Here is a 24970-nt window from a genome sequence, read left to right on the forward strand (position 1 = left end):
TTAGAAACGTGTAGATGATGGGAGGTCAGGGTTATATGAAAAGAACAGTCTTTTTAATAGTTACATTCAATTCATTTACATCTTACAATATTGCAATATACACACACCTTTTCAGATATCAAACCCTTTCCATTACTTTTCAAAATGACCTTTCCTTGCAATCTTGCTAAAGAAATGTACACATTATCCTGCCAAAAATGATCATCACGATAATTTTTGATAATATTGAGAGCACCATTATTTATCATGATTATTCACTGGTGTAAGTGACAAGACATTTTTATTTTATTCACATTGAATTGAACAGAGCAATGCTTTCACTGCTACAATCCTGCTAATGCACACATTAGGGCTGCACCATGTTAGCAAACAGACATTGCAACATTGCTTGTGTACGTTCAAAGGAAAACAAAAGTAAAATCAAAGAGCCATTAATTGATGTTTAAAATATAATGAATTACTCCAACCGCTGAATAAGTGAAAGAATACATAAGAAATACACAAACAGACAATTAAAATGAATTAAACAGTATAACTTAACTCAACGTAGCACTACTGCTAATGTGTAAACATTAAACTAGCCAAATACAAATAGTTATTGTAAATGACATAACACCTACAAATGACAGTAACTAACTGCAGGATGTTTGTAGTAGCTTTATTGGACAGTTTGTGGTACACATGTTCAGTCCACACATTCCAATAAAGCATCATAACACACACATGCTTTACATCATCACTACTCATCCCAAACACTAAAGTGTCAGCTTTGAGATCAGGAGGGTCTTTCTGACTCAGCAGAGCTCTGCCCGGCGCTGGCTGGGCAGGGGGCTCTGCAGCCCCCCCATCATGGAGCCCAGGGTCCCGCTGCTTCCTCCGTCAGGCTCCATCTGAGCCGCCACGCTCAGGGCTGGGGGGGGGCTGCTCCAACACTGAGGGGGGGATGGAGACGGGGGTGGTGGCACCGAGGCTCTGCACCGTCACTGAGGACTGGCACAGAGGGAGGTTAATGACAAGATAACATCAATGTTCTACAAGTTTCCATTAGCTGGACTAATAAACATATTGCTGCTGGTAAATTAAAAAGAGTAAGACAGACAAAGTCCTGCAGAGTGTCACTGGGCGGAGCTAGTCAGCCGAGAGGCTGAGGAAAAGTAGGTTAAAGATGATTTGATCTATGACGAATGTATTCTGCGTCTAAATTGTTCAAACTAGCTTATTTTAGCAATAGGTGTGTTGCAATATAGTTGTGCTGAGAAAGACTAGCTATTTTACATCCGACTGAGCAAACAGAGTATAACTGAAGAACAGAAAAGTAACAAAGGCCATATGTGTCAAATACTGGAGGGATCAGACCCCCCCCCTCAGGGTAAACTCACGTCGCCCACAGAGGCGTGGCTGCCGGCCGCCGCCTTCTTCTTGCGGGCCATGCCGGGGTTCCAGTGGCACACCAGACTGTCGTTCTGCACGCTGTAGTTCTTATGGCCCACCAGCCAGTAGGTGTTCATCTTGCCTTTACCCTGCAGGAGGAGGGACACAACTCAAATGTGGCTGCCCATTTGTCTGTTAGTGAGAACTCTTAGGGAAAACGCTTTAAGAGAAATATCAACAAGTTTAGGTATTTCTCTAAATAAAACATATTATTTGGAGAAACATCAGAGGAAATCAAAAAGAAAGATTATTCCCCATTCCTTGTAAAAAGAATAGCAATTATAAAATACAGCAACTCGTAAAAGATAATAGCGTTTTCAGAATGGAAGACTCTGTTAAATGACATATATGGAATGGAAAAAATGACCCTGATAATTAGAAATCAAGTTAATCTCTTTGACCATTTAACCACGGCTGGGATCTTTTACCTTCACCTCGATCTCTCCTCTCAGCTGCAGCTCGTACGCGTTGTCTTTGATCAGAGCCAGGTAGGTTTCTGAGCTGGCGTGGATTTTCTGAGCTGACACACAAACAACAACACACACTTTGAAACACAACTGATGTGTGGCCAAAGTCAAACAAGCCATGTTTGCCAGCACTATCACTATTTTACAAAAATCTGATATCTAGTGACTTGTGTAGTACAATTGTAGAAATGTACTGTTGTCTGATCTTTTTTGAATGCCAGCACTAAAATAACCATCAGAGGTGAAGCTCCAGCAGGACTTGAAGTTCACAGAACAACTGTTTTGTGAGACCACTGTGTTTCAGACGTGTGTGTTTGTGTTCTGTGTGTGAAGGGACACGTACGCAGGCTGGTGGACTCCATCCTGGACGCCGTGTTGACGGTATCTCCAAACAGACAGTATCTGGGCATCTTGTAGCCCACGATCCCCGCCACGCAGGGACCTGCAGAGCCAGGAGACAGCTGCTTCACTCTGTGCAGGACGCTCAACCCTAACTGATGGAAACCTTGTAATTGTAATGCCCTAAGGGACCTGGTGCACTCCCCACAAGGCGGATCAGAAACGACCCTGTGGTTCTGACAGTTCTCCTCAGAGCTCCCTCACCTGTGTGGATGCCGGCTCTCAGCTGCAGCCTCTCGTTGGGCATGTGAGGGATGGAGACCTGCCTGACGGCGGCCACCAGGTCCAGCGCCATCTTGGCGATCTCATCAGCGTGTCTGTCCCCGTTCCTCTCCGGCAGACCGCTCACCACCATGTACGCATCCCCAATGGTCTCCACCTGTACGTTATGATGTTTATACTAGCTTTCATGTGCTTCCAGTTTAAACATTTAAAGCAAAGAACATAAACAGCGCAGCAAGTTGGTCCGGTAAGTGGTAGAATGGGTTTGTATTGTTGTCTGAGTGGAGACAAATGTCAGATATCAGTTGCACAAGTCCACAGATACACAGGTTTGTTTTTTTTAAACAGGGATTTTCCTCTTTCTAACCCTAACCCTAAAAACCTGTAGATCACACTACAGGAATGGGAAAACCCAATAAAAGCATCATAAGGCCAACAACATTTCATTGTACCTTGTAGACGTTGTAGGAGTCGATGCGCGTGTCGAAGCACATGTAGAGGTTGTTGAGCATCTCCACCACCTGCAGAGGAGCGCAGGACGCAGAGATGGAGGTGAAGCCCACGATGTCCGAGAAAAAAATAGTCACCTGGACCAAAATGGAGAGAGGTGACTCCATCAGTCTGCTGGACAGAACAGTATATATTTGAACAGCCTGCGATACAAATAATATAGTCTACCGCAACAGTCCTGCAATAAATCATAGGCTTTATAACACAAACACCTCTCAGTAAAACCAAAACCACATGCTACAAATACAAAGTTGAATCAACATCTTTCTCTGTCATGGAGGTAACACTGTTGTTAGATATGTAAAAGTGATAATACAGCATTGGAAAAATATACCATTATAAGTGAAAGCTCTGCATTCAAAAAATCCTTAAAGAAACAGTCAAATGAAATGTTATGTTCGGAATGAATCATACACAAATGTCCTTATTGAGTTTCAGCCTCACTTTGTCCTAACCATACAGACCCTTCAACAATAATAGGCGTCCCCCCCCCCCGATTGACACGTGTTAGAGCCTTTTCAGGGATCAGCCATCATGCTATAGTTTTCTGTGTAGCGGAAAAAGAAGAAGAAGAACCCATCAGGCTTATATTTTCTTTCCATTTCCGGTTAAAGATGAGCTTATGGTCCTGTACTGTATTAACAGCACCCCCCCCCCCCCCCCCCCCACACACACACACACACACCCTACCCACCCCTCCCATGCAGCCCCAGCTGCTTCAAAACCCTTCAATAAGCCAGACGCAATTCTCCCCCGAATAACTTGTTTTATCTCCTGATGAATATGGAACAGGGCAATTATAGGTAATTACGCCAACAATAGCAACAAAGGCAGCAAACACACACCTTCATTTATCACGAGTGCAGATCTTCCAGAGGTAGCCTCCTGCAGCTCCACCCGCATCATTACAACCTCTGACTGTGTTTGGTTGAATGTTAGAAGTAGATGGTGAGGAGTATGAAGGGAAAAGGTTTTTGTGTTATCCGTCTTCTAAAGACTGTTACTGTTAAAATTAAAAATAGTAAAAATAGTTTGTTGGTCATCGTTGACAAACCCACAAGTCCCAGTCATTCTGCCTTTAAGGTTTGTCTATATATGCTTTTGTTGAGCCTTGTTCCATGGCTATTGAAGGTAACATGAATACATTGAGCAGTTGTCTTTTAAAAATCGTGTTGGGACGGATGTTCCATATCAAGGTTCCATTGTAATCCATACTGAGAAAGTCAAGCAGATACTTTCATACAAATACTTGGGTGTAATGATTGACCATCTGCTGTCATGGAAAGACCAGATTGATTATCTGTGCAAAAGGACAAAACAAAGAATTTATTTTCTCCGCCACCTCAGGTCTTTTGGGGCGAGTAGACACATTCTAATGTTGTTCTTTACGTCTTTATGTCTATCAACTGCTTTAAAATCAAAACTGCTCCAACAGCTGAAAATCTGCTCAAAGATTGTTGGTCAACCCTGTCAGAGTCTTTATGAATCAGCATACCATAATAACCTGTAGTGAGGCTGTCCAACAACATCGTCTCCGACCCAAACCATGTTCTAAACAGTGAATATGAACTGCTACCATCTAATCGGAGATACAGGGTCCTTCGTTTTAATAAGGTCAGACTGAAGCTCTCCTTTGTGCATCAGTCAAGCCTGACAGTAAATACAGAGCTGAATCCCAGGTCAAATGCACCCTCAAGGGTCTTTGAGCATGTTTCTCTCAGTAAGTGTTTGTTTTTCTTGTATTGTGTCTTAATATCTGCCCTTGTTAATGTTGCAAATGGAGCTGCTGTGACGCAAGTCAAAACTCAGACTTGATCTGACCATTAAAGTAATATCGTATTGTTTATCGCAACATAAAAGTAGGTTTAAGTCTTGGATATGAAATACAGAAATAAAAGTCCCAAGTAGAGAGCAACATGTCAAAGTCAAGTTCCAAATTAAACACAAATTCAAAGACAAATCAGGTCCCATGTCATGGCCATTTCTACTGATCATAATTCCATTGTTGAGATATACTCAAATAGATTTATATTGTGCAATTTTCCAAACTCACATTGGTTTCTCATACAGCATCTCCGTATAGTATGTGTATTCACTCACTCTAATGCCCCTTTCACACCGGCGCTTTTCCAGCTCCAGCTCCTGCTCGGAGCTGGAGCTGGAAAAGCGCCGGTTTTTCCTGTTCACACCGCAGCGGCGCCGCGTCATAGCTCCGGAATGCGGTTCACTTCCAGCTCCAGAAAATGGTCGGTCTAGAGGGGGTGGCCACTCTAGAGCAGTGGTAACCAACCTTTTCAAGCCCAAGATCACTTTTTATTCCAAAATGTAAACCGAGATCTACCAATCCGATATCTTCCAAAAAACCCACTTAGGAGTAAGACGATTCATCGTCATATTTATTTTTGCAATCAATTTATGTTACAACAGGCTCAATGTACGTGTAAAGATGCACACAAAGAAAGACACAGTTATGCACAGTTATCTGTGCAATGTACAATATTCATATTTACGGTAGGCATATCTGTTCAATACAAACTATTAATATTTACAGTATCTGTTCAATGCACTATATTTAGTTTCTCAGTTCAATTAGTAATATTCACATGTACAGATATTAGCCTACAGTTCAATGTAATCCATATTAAGTTTCTCTGTTCAATGCACAATATATTTTCAATGCTCAAGTTGCTCTATCAGCCTGCCTTTAATGAGACTGCTGTGACTGCACATTATCTGTAAGCCTTTTGAAATCTGGCTGATAGTTAGTGATTGCCAGCCGGAGGCAGTCAGTAAGATGTGCGTCAGTCATACGAGTTCTATACTTGGATTTAATTATTTTCATTTGTGAAAAGGCCGTTTCACATAAGTATGTGGAGCCAAAGTAGGCCTTCAGTTTAAGCGCACATGACACAATCAGTGGATACCTCTCTCTACTCACGAGTGACCAAAAGTCCTGATCTCTTGCTCTGGCCTTCAATTCAATGTCGCTTTGCATTTCAATGATCTCCATGTCAACACCCATAGGTAATGTAAACACCTCCTGCATTTTAGCTGACAGCTGTTCAATGTCAACGCTGAGGAAAGGGTTTGATACAAAACCAACTACTTGCCCCATGTCTTGTAGCTCCACAAATCGAGCACCAAATTCTGATGTCAGTTTGTTCAAATGGGCGCAGAATTGTTCAGGATGGAAAGCAGTTTTGTCTGTGAGGTTTTGTGACACCTTTTCAAGATTTGGGAAGTGTGTCAGCCTTGCATGTCTTAACTGAGTGGTCCACAAACTGAGCTTCACTTTGAATGCCTCCACTGCGCTAATCATGTGACCAAGCTCTCGGTCTTTCCCTTGCAATTCTCGGTTAAGGTCATTGAGTTTTGCAGTCAGATCGGTAAGGAACCCCAAGTCCAATAACCAAGTATCGTCGGACAGCTGCTCATACTCCTCGTTCCTCGACTTCAGAAAACTGATGATCTCTGGCAGCAAATACAGAAAACGCTGGAGCACCTTGCCCCGACTGAGCCACCTTACATCTGCGTGAAGGATCAAATCTCCATACACAGAGTCGAGCTCGTCCAATAAAGACTTAAATAGCCGGTGCTTTTGCGCGAATTGAGTTGACAATCTTAACAACAACATTCATTACATGTGACATGTCAATTGCTTTAGCTGCCAATGCCTGTTGATGTATCACACAGTGATAGTTTACAAATGGTGGAAAGTCTGGGTCTTTTCTGCACAGCGCAACAAATCCTGAACGAACACCGAGCATCGCTGGTGCCCCATCGGTTGTGAAGGACACTATTTTATGAATGGGAATCTTGTACTCACGAACATAGTCCTTGAATGCCTTGTACACATCCTCACCCCTGGTTCTTTCTTTCAATGGGATAAGGGCAAGAAAGGCCTCCTTGACAGTAAAATCCGTGAAAACCATTCGGACAAACACACCTAGCTGGGCTGTGTCTGTGGCATCGGTAGACTCGTCAAATTGAACTGAAAAGTATTCCGAGAGAGACAAGTCTTTTAATACTTGCTGGGATACATCTTCGGACAATGACTCGACTCTTCTGGCTACAGTAGGTGCACCAAGTGGTACACTTTTTATCCTTGCTTTTATGTCCTCTTTGTTTTTGAAATCCGCAAACAAGACGTCAGCTGTGGCGCTCATTGCTTCTTTAATCATCTCACCATCCGTAAATGGTTTTTTGTGCTGAGCCAAAATATGGCTAATCCGGAGGGACGTTTCTGTAGCTGCATTGCTCTTTGCTGTAGGCGCGATGAAAAGCGACTGCTGTGCTTTTAGTCCTCTTTTCAGTTCATCAATTATTTTGGTTCTTAATGCGCTGTTGAGTGGATATGAGTCTTTGAATTTATTTACCATGGGTGCTCGCATGATGGCGCTCCAGGTTGCCCCGTTTCGCCAAGGCTACCGCTTGTTGGCATATGAGGCATATAGTCTTCTCTTTCGCTGATGTGAAAAGAAATTCATGCTCCCATTCCGGGTGGAAATAAAAAGTTTTTGATTTCTTTTTCGCCGGACCCTCAGCCATATCGATGTTGGTTAAAGATTAGCAGAACTTGGTACAGTTTAAGTTACTCCTCAAGATGACCGTTAAAATACGATTTTTTTTAACCCCACCCACAATTGCATGCAGCAATTCATAGACGTCAACATATCTAATAACCAATTGGAGTTTGTAAAATGACCTGTGCGTGATTCAACAAACCAGAGCTAGGTCTAAAAAGTTTGTTTAAACAACCAACCAACCAGAGCATGAACATTTTCTTTTTTTTTGGAAAATAATTTTTTTTTGGAAAATATTATTATTTTTTTTTTTTTAAATGCTAGGGATCGACAGTGAAGGCTTTGAAGATCGACCAGTCGATCGCGATCGACCTGTTGGTTACCCCTGGTCTAGAGGCAAGAGCTTCGGAGCTAGAGGCGGCGTCGCTTACGTCTCTCTTACGTTGAGGCGTGCAGGAAACTAAAACCACCTCCCCTGAACATGGGTCGACTGAAGAGTCTCGTCATGCCTGCCTACAAGCAGTAGCCCTGAGCAAAGTGACTAGAAGGCAACCACACACTTATAAAAAAAAAACACACTTTATAAAGTCAGGCAACACTAACCAGGCTTCGTGTGATTCTGTTTATTTGTACCTTACTTTGACCATCCGTTCGCTGTTATTGATCATTGTGGAGAGCAGGCAGACGTTTTGTTTGTTATTATAGCAGCTATCGGATGGAATCAATACATGGGCTGCACAGGTTGTCATGTCCGACTATCACAAGTAGAATCATAATGAAAAATACGCCGGTAAAATGTGCCTGTAGAAAACGGCTTAGCAAGTAGTCAGTTTAGCTTCGGTTGCTATGCTAACATCACCCATGTTATACCAGAGAAACTTTCATAACAGCGTTGTGATGCCAAACAGCGTCAATTCAGACTGACACACATTCACTTAAGGGGAACTGGGGATATGTATCAGCTGCTTGTGTGACAGTCAGACAGTGAATACTTTAGAGCCGTGTGAGCTAACCCGGAGCTAACGGGAGAATAAACTCCCGTGGAAGAGCAGCCAGCACTGCAGCGGTCGCTAAATGCCGCTGAAACACATTAATAAACAATGAACCACGGCACTCTGGAGAAAAGTATAAGGTTGGAGAAGTCGTTATTTAATTTAATCTGGCTTCGTATGATTAAAAGCAACACGATCATCGACCCGACGCAGTCCCCCCCCCGTTGTTGTTGTTGTGAGCTCCGTTGGGGAGAAAATCAGCGATGTAAACGGTGACGTCATGACGCAGCAGCGGCAGCTGGGCGGTGTGAACAGAGCGGGAGCTGAAAAGGGAAACCGGAGCTGAACCAGAAAAGCTCTAGCTCGGAGCTAGAAAGGGAAAAGCGCTGGTGTGAAAGCCGCTTCTGTCCTAAACGGCTTGTTGGAGCTCCTGCCCCCCCCTCCCTGTGAGCCCAGTGGCCGTCTGCGAGACAGCGAGACACAGCCCGAAACACACACACACCCGCAGCCTGGCTGGGAGTTTGTGTGTGTGCCCAGGCTGAGTTCCGCGGTGTCTCGCTGTCTCGCCGACCCCACACCAGTGAGCCAGCTCACAGTGTCCCGCTCCTCGCAGCAGCCAGCCTCGCAACGTCCCGCCGAGTGTGTGTGTGTGAGGAAGTCCGCGGATTGGTCCAAACGTAACGGCTCCGCGGATGTTACGTTACGGCTCCGCAGATTGGTCACGTTACGTCACTATACCCGAAATAGGTCACTATACCCAAGAAGTAAACAATGGACAAAGAGAAATCTCCAACGAGGCGTTCTGGGGCAGCATAGACAGGTCTTTTCTGTGTTAGAGTTTTACTCGCTACAGGGTGTACTTTGAGGGTTTGTGACTTTGCAGACCGTTTACATGCAGAAAAAGCTACATAACACACAAGGGGACGGGTAATAACCAGAAAAGCATGACATGGGACCTTTAAGTTATGAAGTCCTTAGTCAAGTCCAAACCAACAATTCCCAGGTAAAGTACTAACGACACTGTTTATCATGTCCTAAACAAGATATTATGCACTGTTCACCACAAATAATGCAACTTAAATTTAATCAGCTGGCAGATTAGGGGAACTGTCTCTTATTTGTAAAAATCACACCACCAGGCGGTCTGATCCAAATGATGGGTATCATCTGTTTTCTGTAACGTAATTGGTGGCTGCAGTATACTGTATACATGTTTTGTCAAAAAGTTGATTCTTTGTCAACACATTTTTTATTGTTTGTCAAGGGCTTAGTGTTGTGTTGTGTCATTCCAAGTCAAAAGGACAAGTTTAAGTGAAGTCTCTAGTCATTACTGTAAAGGAAAAACAAGTCTTTTTGTCATTAGTTCATGTCTAAAATGCCAATTCCTTGACTCCAATCAAGTGCCTTAAATTCAAACCTTTGGAACACAGTGCTGCTCAGTAATACTGCCCGATACAGCTTTGGATAAGTGCATGGCCAAAGTGTGAGATAAAGACAAAGGGCGACATCCTCATTCACCCTCAGCCCCAGCCCAGATTTACCCTGCATGTTCTGGGATCAAAGTAATAACCAATCCTGTTTCATAGTCAGCATTGAGTCATCTTTGCCAACCCAGGCTGCCTACCTGACCTCTTCCAAAGACCCTGCAAGTAAACATCTGTTCCTTATCAACCATGGGATACTGGTCTGGAATTTAAGAAAGCATTGTCACCCTAAGCTCTTGTCTATTGTTCACATGAACCAGACAACAATTTCATCCCCATGAATTGTCTTTTCAACAACTAATCACTAGAAATCGAAAATTTGAAATTGCATATTCAACTGTAATCTCAAATGTATCCAACTGGATTTGTTAAATAGTTTAGGAGAATTTAACCTTTCCAAAATAGCTGATTTATTTCCGAAGGACAAGACCCATGACAGTCCAGCGAGTAGCACCATGGTCCATTTCATTGTTTGGGCACTTTCAATCATCTCATATAACCCTCGTGGTGAATGTCCACTTGTACCATTCTACACCACGTTGAGAGAAACAGAAGTTAAATCACTCTTTCTGATTCCACCAACCTTTTCGTAACTCTCGGCTTCAACATGTTTATTCTGGCGGAGCTGCTTGGCGACTGACTTGGGCAGCATCTGGTGCAGCAGGTCCTCCGCCCGCTGCCTCTGGCGCTTCAGGTCTTCCGTCCTCTCCTTCAAGCTCTGGGCGTAGTTCTGAATCCACTCGGTCATCTGCTTGAATGAGAACAGCACCACCGGGTAGATGAGGCAGGCTATGGCCAGCAGGCAGACCTTCATGCTGAGACCTGAAGACATGGATCGAGACTCCAGCCTCAAAGCCGGCCCTGCACGATCAAACAAGCACTGCTGAGTGTTTGTCAGAGACTGAATCCCGATGTGAGACCCGGACAGAAGCTCTGATCCGTCTCCAGAGATCTGCCACCGACTTGTGTCAAATATATCATTCGTTTTTACACGCTGGCTTGAGTTTATGTTCTGTAACCAGCAGTCGTTAAGATGTTCCGTCATAACCCTGGCAAAGCCAAGGTAGCCTAGGACATAAGTCCACTCGTTCTGGAAGTCAGGGTAAGTTGCTATGTGGGGGAAGTCCATCAACTGGTAGTTGAGCTCTATGAATTTTACCAAAAGTCTTGCAGACAGAACATCTCCCCAGTTAGAATCCTGTTTGACTTGGACAAAAGTTTCTTCTACCGTACCCCAGATGTCAAGAAGTCTTCCAATGGCCACGGAGTAAACAGAAGTACCATTTGCACTTGTGCCGTTTGTATCCAAGGAAGCATTTAGAAGTCCTTGAACACTCCACGTTATCTCCTGGCAAAATTCAGCCAACTCAACACTGCAAAGAAGCCCACGGCCGTTCCTGTGATCCATCATTTCACCACAGAGATGATCCAACATAGGAAACACTACCTCGGAAAGACTTGGCTCCAATGTCTCATTGCCCATGTCTTTGGTGAATAAACCTCTTGTCTTTTGGAGCTTACGGACGAGTTGCAGGATGGCTATTGTCCTGCATGAAGTGAGCTCTTCATAAGCAGCCTCCGTTGTGTGCAGCAGGCCGAACTTGGAGCTGAGGTCCATGGACACAGAGCCAAGCAGGGCCAGGAAAGAGAGGACACAGGCTGTCAAAATCCGGCGAACAGTGCGACTACCACCTGAACGGGAGAATATGGAGCACCTGGGAAAACAGGAATACAACTGGTGAATTCATGGAAAAGGCTGCACAACTGCAGATGTCATACATTTTGGGCTACAGGTGGACAGTTCAGGCAAACCCTCACATAAATGGGCAGGTTCATTTTTTAAGTCAAAGACATTATATCTTCAGAGGGAAACATTTAGTTTAAAAAAAAAGGCTTTTTGCTTTAAACGTATGATGAGAATATCTAACAGATATATGATTTATGAAATATAAAATGTAGAACTGTAAAGATACTTATGTAATCTAGAATTTATTGTATAGGCGTACATGTTTTGTTAATGGGCACCTTTTTGTGGCATCAGGCTCAAACTGTGGTTGGCCAGGCTTTAAATAGATGAGAGAAATGTTTGTAGACAAATCGGTTAGATTGCGGAGGGCCTAATGTTTTTCTTTATTTTGCACATTATTTTACGTATTTCTGCCGCTTTATTTAGGGAATAAATTATTAAACGTTATTTTGATAGTTGACCTAATCAGAATAGTGATATTTGGATTGTGGATTCATTTAATATTTTTTTGAAAGTCAACCAGAGTTTATTGATTCATAAATTATTAATTTAAATTGAACTGAACTGCATATCATGTGTGCTTCAGAACAATGAAAGCCCAGGATTATTGAGAATTGAGAAATATAGAGTACTTTCTGTAGGGACCTGTTATGATAATCTTTCCTTTTAAAAACTATCAAAAAGAGTGATAATAGGTACCAACAAATGCATCACTATATAATATCAGGTTGATTAGTTTTTATTCCAGTAAATTCTAACTTTCTGGCAGAGTTTAGCGTCTCACCTGCACAGCTGGCAGTCCCTGTCCGCGTCCTGCTGCGCCCCCGGAGCGACCCTCCTCTTCTTCAGGAACCTTCTCTTCAGGGAGGCGGAGGACAGGGTCCCAGACCGGAGACACTCCTTCTTCATCAAGGCCAGCGAGGACATGAGCCAGTCTGAGAGCAGCCTCTCAGCGGGCCGCCAGGACAGGCACTGAGAGGAGAGTCCCGCTGCTGGAAGTCCCTGCAGCCAAGTCCACGGCAGCATCTGCTCCTATCCCGGTAGAATCCTTCAAAATAAAAGCTTTGTTAACAATCACTAAAATACATATGTATTTGTCGGTTTTAACGTTTTAACAAGTTTTCATTGATTAGCTGAGCTTTGAATGGGCCAGGAAATTATTGTCTAAAATCAAACGGTTCACATTCAACGTTACTTTGTTTAAACTGACTCTCATTTGTTGACATGGCATTGTTTTATTACAATCATTTAAGCTTATAACCTCTTATAGTTGATTCAGTATTTGTAATGTGTTCTTATTTTGAAAGTAGAATCCTCAGGAAAATAGTGATGTTCTGCTAATCTGCAGCTTTCATTTTATGCAATACATTCAACATGCTCTAATTATTCTGGTCATAATTAATGTAATGAAATTCAATAATTATCAATGGTTGACATTGTTTGAGTTGTGTTTTTTAAGATGCATTAAAATAGTGTTTCTATGTTAAATCTTGATTTGGATATAACTATGGACTATGGTAATTTCACATTAATTTGAAAAGACACCTAAAATGAATATATTTAAATGAAAACATACATAAATAAATTAAAACTGATATCACTTCAGATTGACAGTGGATCACCTTGAGTAGAGAGACTAACAGAATTTTCTTTTAAAAATTAAAATGTAAACCCTTAAAGTGTCTTTTAATGCAGTTCCAGAGTATTATTAAAGGAAACAGCCTATTGCCTGGTCCTGGTTTCTCTTCAGATTGAAAACAGACCACCTCAGAGTGACACATATCAGCACATTCTGATGTGAAAAAAGCCCTTTAAAATGTCTTATTAAATGTCTTTTTAGGTAATTTTCCAAAAAGACTTAGAGAGACCTGTTGCCACAGAATATGTTCACCGCAGAGTGATAGTAGGTTAGAACACCTGTGTCTTTCAGGCAATGTCAGGACTATCTGATGTGAAATTTTAAAATGAAAGCCCTTCAAACTATCATATCTGAGTTAAATACTCTTCAAATTCAGATTAAATTAAAAGGAAAAGGCCTGTTGCCACAAATGTATTTTTTATCTTTTTTGTATCACCTCAGAGTGTCACTTGGACAATATTAATACATTCTGATGTGCATTTTCTAAACTTAAAGCCCTTGAAATGTCCAGTAAAGTAACATTTTAAGATATTTGAATACATGTATGAAACTGCAGGAGACATTGTTGCACGGACAAATGCGCACTTTACTGGCTTTGTACCCCGGGTATTTACACTACTGTGTGGAGGCTTTAATTTTAAAGGTTGTTGCCGGAAGTTCTTCACGTGAATCTCTCGGGCTTTGTCGTTGAGCACGCGCGCAGCCGGAGGATTGTTGTGTCTGCTGCTGAACAAGAGAACATGAGAAAGCCAAACACAGTGAGGATATGAACCGCTTGTAACTTCCAGTGTCTGAGGGAACCGGCTGGCTCCACGGTCTGGCTCGCTGAGCGGCTCCCGGTGTGTTGCTCCCGGTGTGTCCGGGCTACAAGTGGCGGAGCAGCTCCTCGCGGGAGTGTGAGTGAATGAAAGCGTTGTTTGGAGCCGTTAAACAAAGAGCTCCTCTTCTCTTACCATTGTTTCCGAGCCCGGCGCCCGCTCTCTAACTCAATTCAGAAGTCTGTTATACTGTTAAAGTAAGCTAACTTCTCCAAAGTGCATCTGTTTTTTAAAAGGGCATGGAAAACGCGGGCTTTAATGCAGAATACTTTAATTCAACCAGCAAACCCCTAACGTTCACACTGGGATACAGTGCTTTGATTCTAGGCAGGCTGTGAGTTTACCAAAAGGAGATTAGCAGTATCTGATATACTGAGACAGATTTGGACTTGGTCTGAATCATAGGTGTAAAGTAACGAAGTACATTTACTCGAGTAGTGTACTTGAGTACGACTTTGTGGTTCTTGTACTTTACTTGAGTATTTCAATGTTTTGCTACTTTGTACTTCTACTCTACTACAATTCAGAGGTGAAAAGTGTACTTTTTCTCCACTACATTTATTTAATCCCTTTAGTTACTTTACAGATTAGGATTAATTATGTGAAATCTAATCAACTCTTAAATCAGACTTTAGTTCCACCTGGAGTAAATTCACAAGCTACCCTGCAGTATACAAAGTCATTCAAACTAGCTGCATCTTTACCAGCTTTGAGAACACTTTCATGATCAATCATTATAAAACATATCATATATATTATTCTGAAATGAACCAATCTGCACAATGACTACTTTTACTGTCGCTACTTTAACTATATTTTGATGATAATACTTTGTTACTTTTACTCGAGTAACCTTTGCATTGCAGGACTTTTACTTATTCCTACGTGTACTCTGGTACTTCTACTTTTACTCAAGTACAAGATCTGAGTACTTCTCCCACCTCTGGTGTGCATAACCCTAACTTAATCCCATATACATTCAAATGGAATGTTTTAAACCGGGAAAAGCTTTGTGTTTACCTGGTCTTAATAACTCAATTATAACTCACTGCCAGACAACCTGATAAGAAATAGCGCTATTTATTTTATTCCAGATAATGTGTATAGCAGGTAGTAAACAGTGGTGGAATGTAACTAAGTACATTTACTCAAGTATTGTACGTAAGTACAATTTTATTGTACTTGTACTTTCCTTGAGGGCTTTACCCTACTTTTACTCCACTACATAGGCAAATGTTACACTTTATACTCAACTACATTTATTTTAAAGATTTAGTAACTAACAATTTTGCACATTTTGATTATAAATGCACAATTTAAACACTTAATACATATTGATATACTATTATAGTTTAAGCTACCAAGTAATATACAAAGTAATTCAAATTAACCCCACCTTTACAAAGTGCAACATTGAAGTGATTAAGGGATTATTGCATCAATAATTATAATACAATACTTAAAAAATATATATTGTGCTTAAATGTGCCATTTTGCATAATGGATACTTTTACTTTGGTACTTTAACTATATTTGGATTCTAATACTTTTTTTTTTTTTAATTCTACTCGAATGCAGTACTTTGACTTAAAAGTTTTAAAAAATAGTGCAGTCACTGTGGGTAGACTGTCCGCCAGACTTCAATCTGAGATCTGCCAATTTATGGTTATTGCAAGAAGTCATAACATACTACTCAAAACCAGTGATGGAAAGTAACTAAGTACATGTACTCAAGTATTGTACTTAAGTCCTTTTTTGACTTATTTGTACTTTACTTATGTACTTCCATTTAATGCTACTTATACTCCACTACAGGTGAATATTGTACTTTTTATTCCAATAAATGTATTTAGCACTCACAGTAAGATTGTAAACATAATAACACATATATGCTGATATGGTATAATGCAGTACTGTGTTACTAATCTACACAGCATTTCTAGTATCTTCATTTGATCCAAATTGACCAACTATAACCCAAAATGCTCTTGTAGTGGAGTATTTTAACACCAAGGTAAAGATCTGAGTGGCACATTGTGAGCCACTCTCTACATCCCCACATAGTAAACAAATAAACAATAGGACATTTTTATTTAAAAAAAAAAAGGCTGCATTATATCTGCTCAATTCGGAATTCGTTATTAAGGAGAACTCTTAATAAATAATACTAATAATGCGTTATTTTGCACACACATTACAGTGCCACGTTTGTATGAGTTGCATGGATTGTGCATTGATGCGAGGCTCCAGGTCCCAGGCTGAGCTTCCATGCTACTTGTGTTCACAGGTCAGAGGCTGCGCTCCAGTCATGACCTCTGGGAATGGAAACACTAACAGCAACAGCAGCCGAGACAAAGGAGAGAGCAGAGCAGCCCAGGCCCTCATGAGGTGCCACATCCTCACCCACCTGATAGAGGGCTTCGTCATCCAGGAGGGGGCCGAGCCATTCCCTGTGAGTACCGCTCCAGAGCCCTAAAACACACACAGAATATGGCCCATAAGGAACATGGGAGTGGACTGCTCCTACATACACTGGCCATATCGACTGTTCACTGATGGTGATTTGTTCTAAGCTTTCTGGTGAGTGCAGTGCAGTGTTATTACATGTAGAAACTAGGGACAGTTTCCTGTTTTAGTTTCCATGAACCATGACGTTTAGTCAGGACACCTAACGACTTTTGTTTTTAACATCATTAAACATCGCAATACATGTAATACCCTTTTCTTGATCTCCCTTACAAGTTGCAGTCATGTCAACCATTTTGTCCCCAACCCTTTCTTTTTATGTTTACTGTCATCTATCAAAAATTCTTATTTATCTTTCTGAGAAAATATTTTTGAAAGGTTCTTTTGTGCCAGACAGTGCCTTTATTACAGAGGGAAAGTTGTAAGTTGTAAGTGGGAGATAGAGGAGATGACTTTGCCTGAAATGTTTGGCTGGTTCAGGATTTGAACCTGCTTACTTGTCAGTGGACACTGCATATGGTGAGCTCTAACCACTGAGCTCTCCCTGTCAGATATCAAATATAACAAAAAAACATTGAAACTGTCCATAATTGTATATGTGTTCTTGTAGTTTCCTGGGATTCATTTCAGGCTTTTTCAGCGACAGTAATGGCATGTTTAATGTCCTGTCTGCAGGTGGAGCGTCCCTCTTTCTCATTGGAGAGCCTGAGGAGACACACTGCAGACTCAAAGATGGACCTCCTCTCACCAAAGGGTAACGTTTTAAAGTTCTCAGAGCAATAGCAACATGCTGAAGTGTTTCATACATTCTACTGAGGACAGAGAGGATGATAAATGTATGATTTATATTGTGATAATTGCAACACATCATTGTTTCTCAAAAGAAATTCCTCTTCTAAAAATCATATTGACATCCACATTCATTTTGTTATAAATCTAAGGAAGTGAGACATATCTCTCACACAATGAATTCATGTGAGGGCTTCACCTTTAGCTGTCAATAAGCTTCAATTTCACAAGTCTGGCTTTTAGCACTTGTTCTTAAAATAGCTTTGAATATCAAATAATCCAGGCTCATTCTGCATCATCAGTGTTCCTGTGGATGTTGTGGTTGACGGTGTGTGTCTCCCCTCAGAGCTGAAGGCCCAGCAGGAGCCCATGCTGACCTGTGAGCTGTGTGGCAGGGTGGATTTCTCCTACGTCTTCAAAAGGTCCAAGAGGTTCTGTTCCAATGTGTGCGCCAAACGGTAAGGCCCAGCAGGGAAGATGCTCCTGGCTTCTAGCTTTTCTTTATTTCCACTGGGTGAGAATCTATCTGCGTTTAAACTGATCCGAATCAGAATTCCTTTATTGGTCCCATAACGGGGAAAGTTACGGTATTACAACAGAGTGCAGATTAAGTTATAAAAAAGTAGGCACGCGTTATTAATAATATTAACAAAATAAGTAAAAAAGTACACCATGCTGAACTCCTGAGCGTGCACTACTATTATTGTGTTTTTTTTTAAATGTGTTTTATGTCTTACATTTTGAGGAACCTGTGAACCAGGTTTTTCATTGCACAACCACACTGTAATATGACATTAAAAACATATTTCTTCTTTGATCTTTGGTAGAAGCTACTACCAGAGATCAAACCCTAGAAAAGTTTGAGTTAAATCAAATAACGAGTCAAACAGTCACTGTCAAGAGAACGTAGAGAACGAGATGTAGGCAATGGGATTTTCCCATTGGATTTTGGAATATTCATATAACACCCATTTATAATACTTACACGTTTTGTTCAGCAGGATAATCTCCACATATTAAAACAGCTTTAATGACTTTTTATTTGCGTACATGCAATCACCAAAAGTGAAAAGCTAACGTGACGCTATCAACGAACATTACGGCCAGCGCTAAGCTAAACGCGGCTAATGTTCGTCATGTTGACATTTAGTCTCATTTAGTCACTTGTTAACAACGCAGTTTCTATGACAGAGGCGTCATTCACCAGTGGAGTATTTACTGATGTATTTTATGTCGTAGAACAAACGAGAAAAAAATCTCTTCAGCTTGTGGATTTTGAAGACATGCATCAAATGACCGCAGAGCAGATGGTGGTTTTCAGCCATTTTGTTTTCCATGAACCAGTCTGTAAACACTGCCTCACTGTATGAGCTCATACCGTCATCCCTTTAGTGTTGACTTCCTGTCCGTCTTTTATTTTTATTTTGCCAGACTCTGTTGTCAAGCTCTCTGTCTCTCATCACCTCCTGTTGTTCTATTTTCTTTTCTTTATCTGGTACTTTTCAGCCCGCATGAATCCAAAGTTTCTCCACTTGAATTGAGTTATTTTGTAAATAAAATGACATCTCCTTTAAAACCAGCATCAGATAAACAGAGAAGCTACTTCCTGAATGTTTTGTACATTGATGCTTGCTGATGAGATAGAGACAGGAGGGAGAACAGTTAGTGATGGAGCTCACCTCCTCATTTGAACCCTAAGCCTGCTTTTCAAGCCTCAAGGATGCTGCTCAGGACATTCTGCAACCAACACCATCACATGATTATAAAGTATATTCATTTATTTAGATGTAATACTCCTGAGTATCATGGTCTTTCGTGATATTTGATGGATTATATGCCAGTAGAAAAACTATTTCCTAGCACTTGTATGACTGTCACTTTTACACTTTAAGATGCACATGACTTTTTGGTCAATAATGAATCTGAATCTGTTGATAAAATAATATAAAAAATGAATAAGGGAACATATAGAAGTGATGAGGTTAATAAAGTGTAAAACGTATATAGCACATAGCACAGTTATCACTCAACAGTAGTGTAAAAGTCTGTCGCATTTAAGTAGTTGCGTGTAATGAAACGAATAAATTGAAAAGTGTGTGTAATGCACGTTGCAGTGTTATTGTTGCATAGTCAGTATAAATTAATTCCTAATAGGTAAATAATATTTGTATTGGTCTATCAGGGATTGGGTCCAAAAATCCAATTGCCCGGTACCTAACGCAGAAAGTTGAATTTATTTTCAGCTTATCGGTTTCTTAGCACCGGTGCTCTCTTTGGACAGGCTGTCGGCATAGCGATACAATTAGTTTTTGTCTTGTCTCGACCCTATGGCAGAATTTGTAAGACTTGTGAGGACAGGAGAACGGTCCGAAAGGACTGCAGGTTCTTATGCTGCTCAGCTGATTGCTTGTGATTGCAAAAACAATTATTATTGTAGGCTTTGATAAACAAGTGTTATTGTTAACTTATTTGTACCTCCTCAAAAAACTCAAATCTAGAATCAATGATAACCTAAATCGATAAGCAGAGCCGAAATCGGATATCCAAACGATACCCAACCCTAACCTTCTGGAGAAACAATTGTGAAAATATACAATGATTAACATGCTGATAATAACTCTAATGTTCACTTTGTTTGCAGCTACAATGTGGGATGCACAAAGAGAGTGGGTCTCTTCCCAAACCGGAAAGCCACCCTGGAGAACATGAAGAAGCAGAGAGCGCTGAGCGGAGAGCTGAATCACTGCAGCCTGGAGCCCAAGAAGAAGGTGAGGCAACACTTTGACTTTGTATTACTAATAAATGATGTTGTTTTGTGCAGTTCATTGAAGTCTTCTGAATGTGACGTGCAGCTCTCCTCCTGTCAGAGGCAGAGTTCTCTCAGTGTTTGACAGATGTGTTCCCCATCTGTGCAGAAGCCTGCTGCTGCTGCCTCTCCCTCCACCGGCCAGTCGCTCCACCCTGCTCAGGGACAGTCCAGCCAATGCTCAGACCTGCCTGGGTACAAGAGACCCCCGTCCCCCCCGTCAGCCACGCAGCCCTTCTGCTTCCTGCCCTCTGACCCCGGCCAGTGGAACATAGACGAGGTGTACGAGTTCATGTCCTCTCTGCCAGGTGGGGCTGCCTCTGCTCTTACTGATCTGTTGGACTGTGTCTCATTAGGAATACTTTACATATGGATTCTATTTCCATCAGCAGAGTTTCATTTCATTCATTTGTGAGAGTGTCGTGTTAAACTAAACTAGATTGTGTGCACAAATGACTTTAACGAGGCTGTCAGATTAAAAGCTTAGTCTGGCAATGTGTTCTATTATTAGCATTAGTTTGAGTTATTGTCAACATTTCCCATGTCCAGACTTTAACTAACAACGATTGTCTTTCAGTACTCTGACTTCTGCGTAAAATCAACTCAAACATTTTCATTTTTTATCATTTTTAGAATTTACTTAAACCAGCTGGTCACTGTTTTACAGATATAACTATTTTGCAAACAGACTAACAGAGTTATATGTGCAACAACTGTTAAAAAGAGAGTTGAGAGGGCAGGGACAAACCTAACGATTCTAATATAAAGGAATTCACTCAGTATTTTCATTATTTTTTCATCACAGCAGTGGGCAATTTCTAACAAGGACATATTCTTCTTCTTCAGGTTCCTATCAGTATGTAGTGTCTCTACTGGGACATGTCTCCATGCTTTCATGTTCAAAAAGCTCTTTATTTTCCTCATACTGCCTGTGCTGCAGCACCTCTTTTCACCCTCTGTCTGAAACCAGAGCGCTCTGATTGGTTAGCTGGCCGGGTCTGTTGTGATTGGCCAACCGCTTAGAGATGTCCTGCCCCTTAGCCTATCACGTACAATGTGTTAGAGCGCTAGCCAATAGAAACGTGAGTGTTACATACTGTAGTGATGTCACTTAGAGCATTCTCAACATCTGAAAATGATTATGATCAATTTATATGGGAAGGATTGATCTATTCACTCAATTCAAATTTCAGAAATAAAATTGTCATTGTTTTTTGTTATCTTACTCTGGATTTTATCCGTTTAAGGTTCTGTTATAAATTGTGCTTGTGTGGCCTTCTGGGGCTTTACACACCATGACGGTGTGTTCAGACTGTGTGTGAGCAGACTGTGTGTTCAGACTGTGTGTGAGCAGACTGTGTGTTCAGACTGTGTGTGAGCAGACTGTGTGTTCAGACTGTGTGTGAGCAGACTGTGTGTTCAGACTGTGTGTTCAGACTGTGTGTGAGCAGACTGTGTGTTCAGACTGTGTGTGAGCAGACTGTGTGTTCAGACTGTGTGTGAGCAGACTGTGTGTTCAGACTGTGTGTGTTCAGACTGTGTGTGAGCAGACTGTGTGTTCAGACTGTGTGTTCAGACTGTGTGTTCAGACTGTGTGTTCAGACTGTGTGTGCTGACTGTGTGTTCAGACTGTGTGTGTTCAGACTGTGTGTGAGCAGACTGTGTGTGAGCAGACTGTGTGTGAGCAGACTGTGTGTTCAGACTGTGTGTGAGCAGACTGTGTGTTCAGACTGTGTGTGTTCAGACTGTGTGTGAGCAGACTGTGTGTGAGCAGACTGTGTGTTCAGACTGTGTGTTCAGACTGTGTGTTCAGACTGTGTGTTCAGACTGTGTGTTCAGACTGTGTGTGTGCAGACTGTGTGTGCTGACTGTGTGTTCAGACTGTGTGTTCAGACTGTGTGTTCAGACTGTGTGTGTGCAGACTGTGTGTTCAGACTGTGTGTTCAGACTGTGTGTTCAGACTGTGTGTGTGCTGACTGTGTGTTCAGACTGTGTGTGCTGACTGTGTTCAGACTGTGTGTGCTGACTGTGTGTTCAGACTGTGTGTGCTGACTGTGTGTTCAGACTGTGTGTGCAGACTGTGTGTTCAGACTGTGTGTTCAGACTGTGTGTTCAGACTGTGTGTGTGCTGACTGTGTGTTCAGACTGTGTGTGCTGACTGTGTGTTCAGACTGTGTGTGCTGACTGTGTGTTCAGACTGTGTGTGTGCAGACTGTGTGTTCAGACTGTGTGTGTGCTGACTGTGTGTTCAGACTGTGTGTTCAGACTGTGTGTGTGCTGACTGTGTGTTCAGACTGTGTGTGTGCTGACTGTGTGTGTGCTGACTGTGTGTGTGCTGACTGTGTGTGAGCAGACTGTGTGTTCAGACTGTGTGTGTGCTGACTGTGTGTTCAGACTGTGTGTGTGCTGACTGTGTGTGAGCAGACTGTGTGTTCAGACTGTGTGTGAGCAGACTGTGTGTTCAGACTGTGTGTGAGCAGACTGTGTTCAGACTGTGTGTGTGCTGACTGTGTGTTCAGACTGTGTGTGTGCTGACTGTGTGTTCAGACTGTGTGTTCAGACTGTGTGTGTGCTGACTGTGTGAGCAGACTGTGTGTTCAGACTGTGTGTTCAGACTGTGTGTTCTGACTGTGTTCTGACTGTGTGTGTTCTGACTGTGTTCTGACTGTGTGTGTGCAGACTGTGTGTTCTGACTGTGTGTGTGCAGACTGTGTGTTCTGACTGTGTTCTGACTGTGTGTGTGCAGACTGTGTGTTCTGACTGTGTTCTGACTGTGTGTGTGCAGACTGTGTGTTCTGACTGTGTTTTCAGACTGTGTGTTCAGACTGTGTTCTGACTGTGTGTTCAGACTGTGTGTTCAGACTGTGTGTTCTGACTGTGTGTTCAGACTGTGTGTTCTGACTGTGTGTGTGCAGACTGTGTGTTCTGACTGTGTTCTGACTGTGTGTGTTCAGACTGTCTGCAGGTGGCTGAGGAGTTCCGCTCTCAGGAGATCGATGGGCAGGCCCTGCTGCTGCTGAAGGAGGACCACCTCATGGCCACCATGAACATCAAGCTGGGGCCCGCACTGAAGATCTACGCCCAGATCAGCACGCTCAAAGACTCGTAGCCCATCTAACACACACACACACACACACACACACACACACACACACACACACACACACACACACACACACACACACACACACACACACACACACACACACACACACACACACACACACACACACACACACACACACACACACACACACACACACACACACACACACACACACACACAGCTGGGACTTTTTGATACTCCTTCACAACTCATAGCTGCTCCTTCTGGAAAACTTGAGCCCATAGTGTGAATGTTAGGTAGGCTGTGTCGGGGAAAGTGTTTTATTGAGAACATATTGTTTTCATCATGTTTTTTTTAAGGTTAGCAGCTCCTCTAGGATTTCACAAAGGAGCATGAATATTTCAGATCTGTGCCGTTCAAGCCCAACATTCTTCCTCACAAGGTGGATGTTATGTGAATCCTGTGGTTCTGGTCCAGGACTTGCTCTGCACTGCTATGTTCTAAAACGCTCATTTCATCCACTCAGCAGCACAAAACAGAAGAAAATAAACTGGAGAAAGACTCCCAGGAGATGGCGCTGCAGCTTGACAGTCCTGGATCAGGGTCACATACAATATCTCCAGATTGCATGTTGAGACAGGAAGTGGCTGGAAGCACACTGTAAACTTAACTCCTGAAAAGCTGTCTAATGACACTGGTTTAATATTTATTGACTTATAACCATTACAAAGATGTGTTAACAAGGCAGATTGATGTAAGACAAAAGCAGATCTGTCTCTTCTTGCATTCTTATGGCGCATTTCCACTACAGCGCGGTTTAAGCGTGCCGTTTTTGGTTGCGTTTCCACTTGGCGTAGTACTGGCTAGCGGGTACTATTTCACCGTTTTTCTGGCCCCATAAAATCGAGGTTCTTTCCGGGCCAACAACCAGGCTGAGTCGGGCTGAGTATGCTAAACTAGAGAGAGAATCGCTGGCAAGGGGGCTACAACTACAACAAGATGAACATATTTGACCGTGATTTCATTGTAATACACGTTTCAAAATGATGCCGAAGTAACAACATACTGATACCGGTTAGTAAAAACCATGAATTAATGCTTTGACAAGTCTGCAGACAAGACGGCAGGCGAAAAACCTTTTAAAATGCGTGTTTTCTAAATGGAGATTGGCTAAGCTAACGCAGTATATGCTCCGACCGTCCACACTCACAACAACGGCCTATACAGACATACATAAACCAGCGACTGTATTCACCATGACACAGGCAGTCTGTGGTTTGTACTTATTTAACTTTGGTCTAGTTTCTGAACAGATATGAGGAGCTGTGAGCTCTGAGGGCTAACAGCTAACGGCTGATGTGGGTTTTGTGTTTCGCATTGAAGATGACGTCACGGCTACGCCTACACTGCGTTACTATAGTTACTGCCCCAGCTACTAAACAGTAATGGAAACGCAGCATAAAGTGAGCCTGGCCTAACAAGGCCTAACTATACCGTACTAAGCTGAGCGAGGCCCTGCAATGGAAATGCGCCATTAGAGGGGGTCCTGGGCCTCTGTACAGGGCATCAGGAGACCCCCCTGACTCACTCCCCTAACCAGCAGACTTGTG

The 24970-nt window shown here is 42.2% G+C and overlaps 2 protein-coding genes across 4 annotated transcripts; one reads left to right on the forward strand and one right to left on the reverse strand.

Moving 5' to 3' along the window:
- Window positions 1-644: 644 nt before the first annotated feature.
- LOC117494702 lies at window positions 645-12801 on the reverse strand. Its single transcript, XM_034145645.1, has 8 exons — window positions 12560-12801; window positions 10612-11743; window positions 2972-3106; window positions 2502-2676; window positions 2242-2340; window positions 1860-1951; window positions 1380-1520; window positions 645-990 (listed from the first exon to the last, which is right to left on the reverse strand). The coding sequence occupies exons 1-8, from the start codon at window positions 12799-12801 to the stop codon at window positions 880-882; spliced, it is 2127 nt and encodes a 708-aa protein (XP_034001536.1). The 3' UTR covers window positions 645-879.
- On the forward strand, window positions 12763-23416 carry LOC117494707 (polyhomeotic-like protein 2). Of its 3 annotated transcripts, none has more exons than XM_034145649.1 (7): window positions 12763-12815; window positions 16520-16684; window positions 17374-17452; window positions 17834-17945; window positions 20129-20255; window positions 20403-20601; window positions 23248-23416. In XM_034145649.1, exons 2-7 carry the CDS (start codon window positions 16541-16543, stop codon window positions 23400-23402), a joined length of 816 nt encoding a protein of 271 aa, XP_034001540.1. In that variant the 5' UTR covers window positions 12763-12815; window positions 16520-16540; the 3' UTR covers window positions 23403-23416. The 3 variants fall into 3 exon arrangements, with proteins under 3 accessions (XP_034001540.1, XP_034001539.1, XP_034001541.1); XM_034145648.1 differs by lacking the exon at window positions 12763-12815 and adding an exon at window positions 14113-14310; XM_034145650.1 differs by lacking the exon at window positions 12763-12815 and adding an exon at window positions 14383-14429.
- Window positions 23417-24970: the final 1554 nt, after the last annotated feature.

The sequence above is a fragment of the Trematomus bernacchii genome, unplaced genomic scaffold (assembly GCF_902827165.1).
Source record: "Trematomus bernacchii unplaced genomic scaffold, fTreBer1.1, whole genome shotgun sequence".
NCBI classification, from domain to species: Eukaryota; Metazoa; Chordata; class Actinopteri; order Perciformes; family Nototheniidae; genus Trematomus; species Trematomus bernacchii.

What these genes read in the sequence shown, in the direction of transcription:
- LOC117494702 (XM_034145645.1), bottom strand. Translation starts at nt 12,801, where the DNA reads ATGCTGCCGTGGACTTGGCTGCAGGGACTTCCAGCAGCGGGACTCTCC. An exon ending in GATGGAGTCCACCAGCCTGC is followed by an intron (nt 1,952 to 2,241) that starts GTACGTGTCCCT and finishes TTTGTGTGTCAG; the next exon opens with CTCAGAAAATCCACGCCAGC. An exon ending in GCCACGCCTCTGTGGGCGAC is followed by an intron (nt 991 to 1,379) that starts GTGAGTTTACCC and finishes CCTCTGTGCCAG; the next exon opens with TCCTCAGTGACGGTGCAGAG.
- LOC117494707 (XM_034145649.1), top strand. Translation starts at nt 16,541, where the DNA reads ATGACCTCTGGGAATGGAAACACTAACAGCAACAGCAGCCGAGACAAA. An exon ending in GGACCTCCTCTCACCAAAGG is followed by an intron (nt 17,453 to 17,833) that starts GTAACGTTTTAA and finishes GTCTCCCCTCAG; the next exon opens with AGCTGAAGGCCCAGCAGGAG. An exon ending in GCCTGGAGCCCAAGAAGAAG is followed by an intron (nt 20,256 to 20,402) that starts GTGAGGCAACAC and finishes CCATCTGTGCAG; the next exon opens with AAGCCTGCTGCTGCTGCCTC.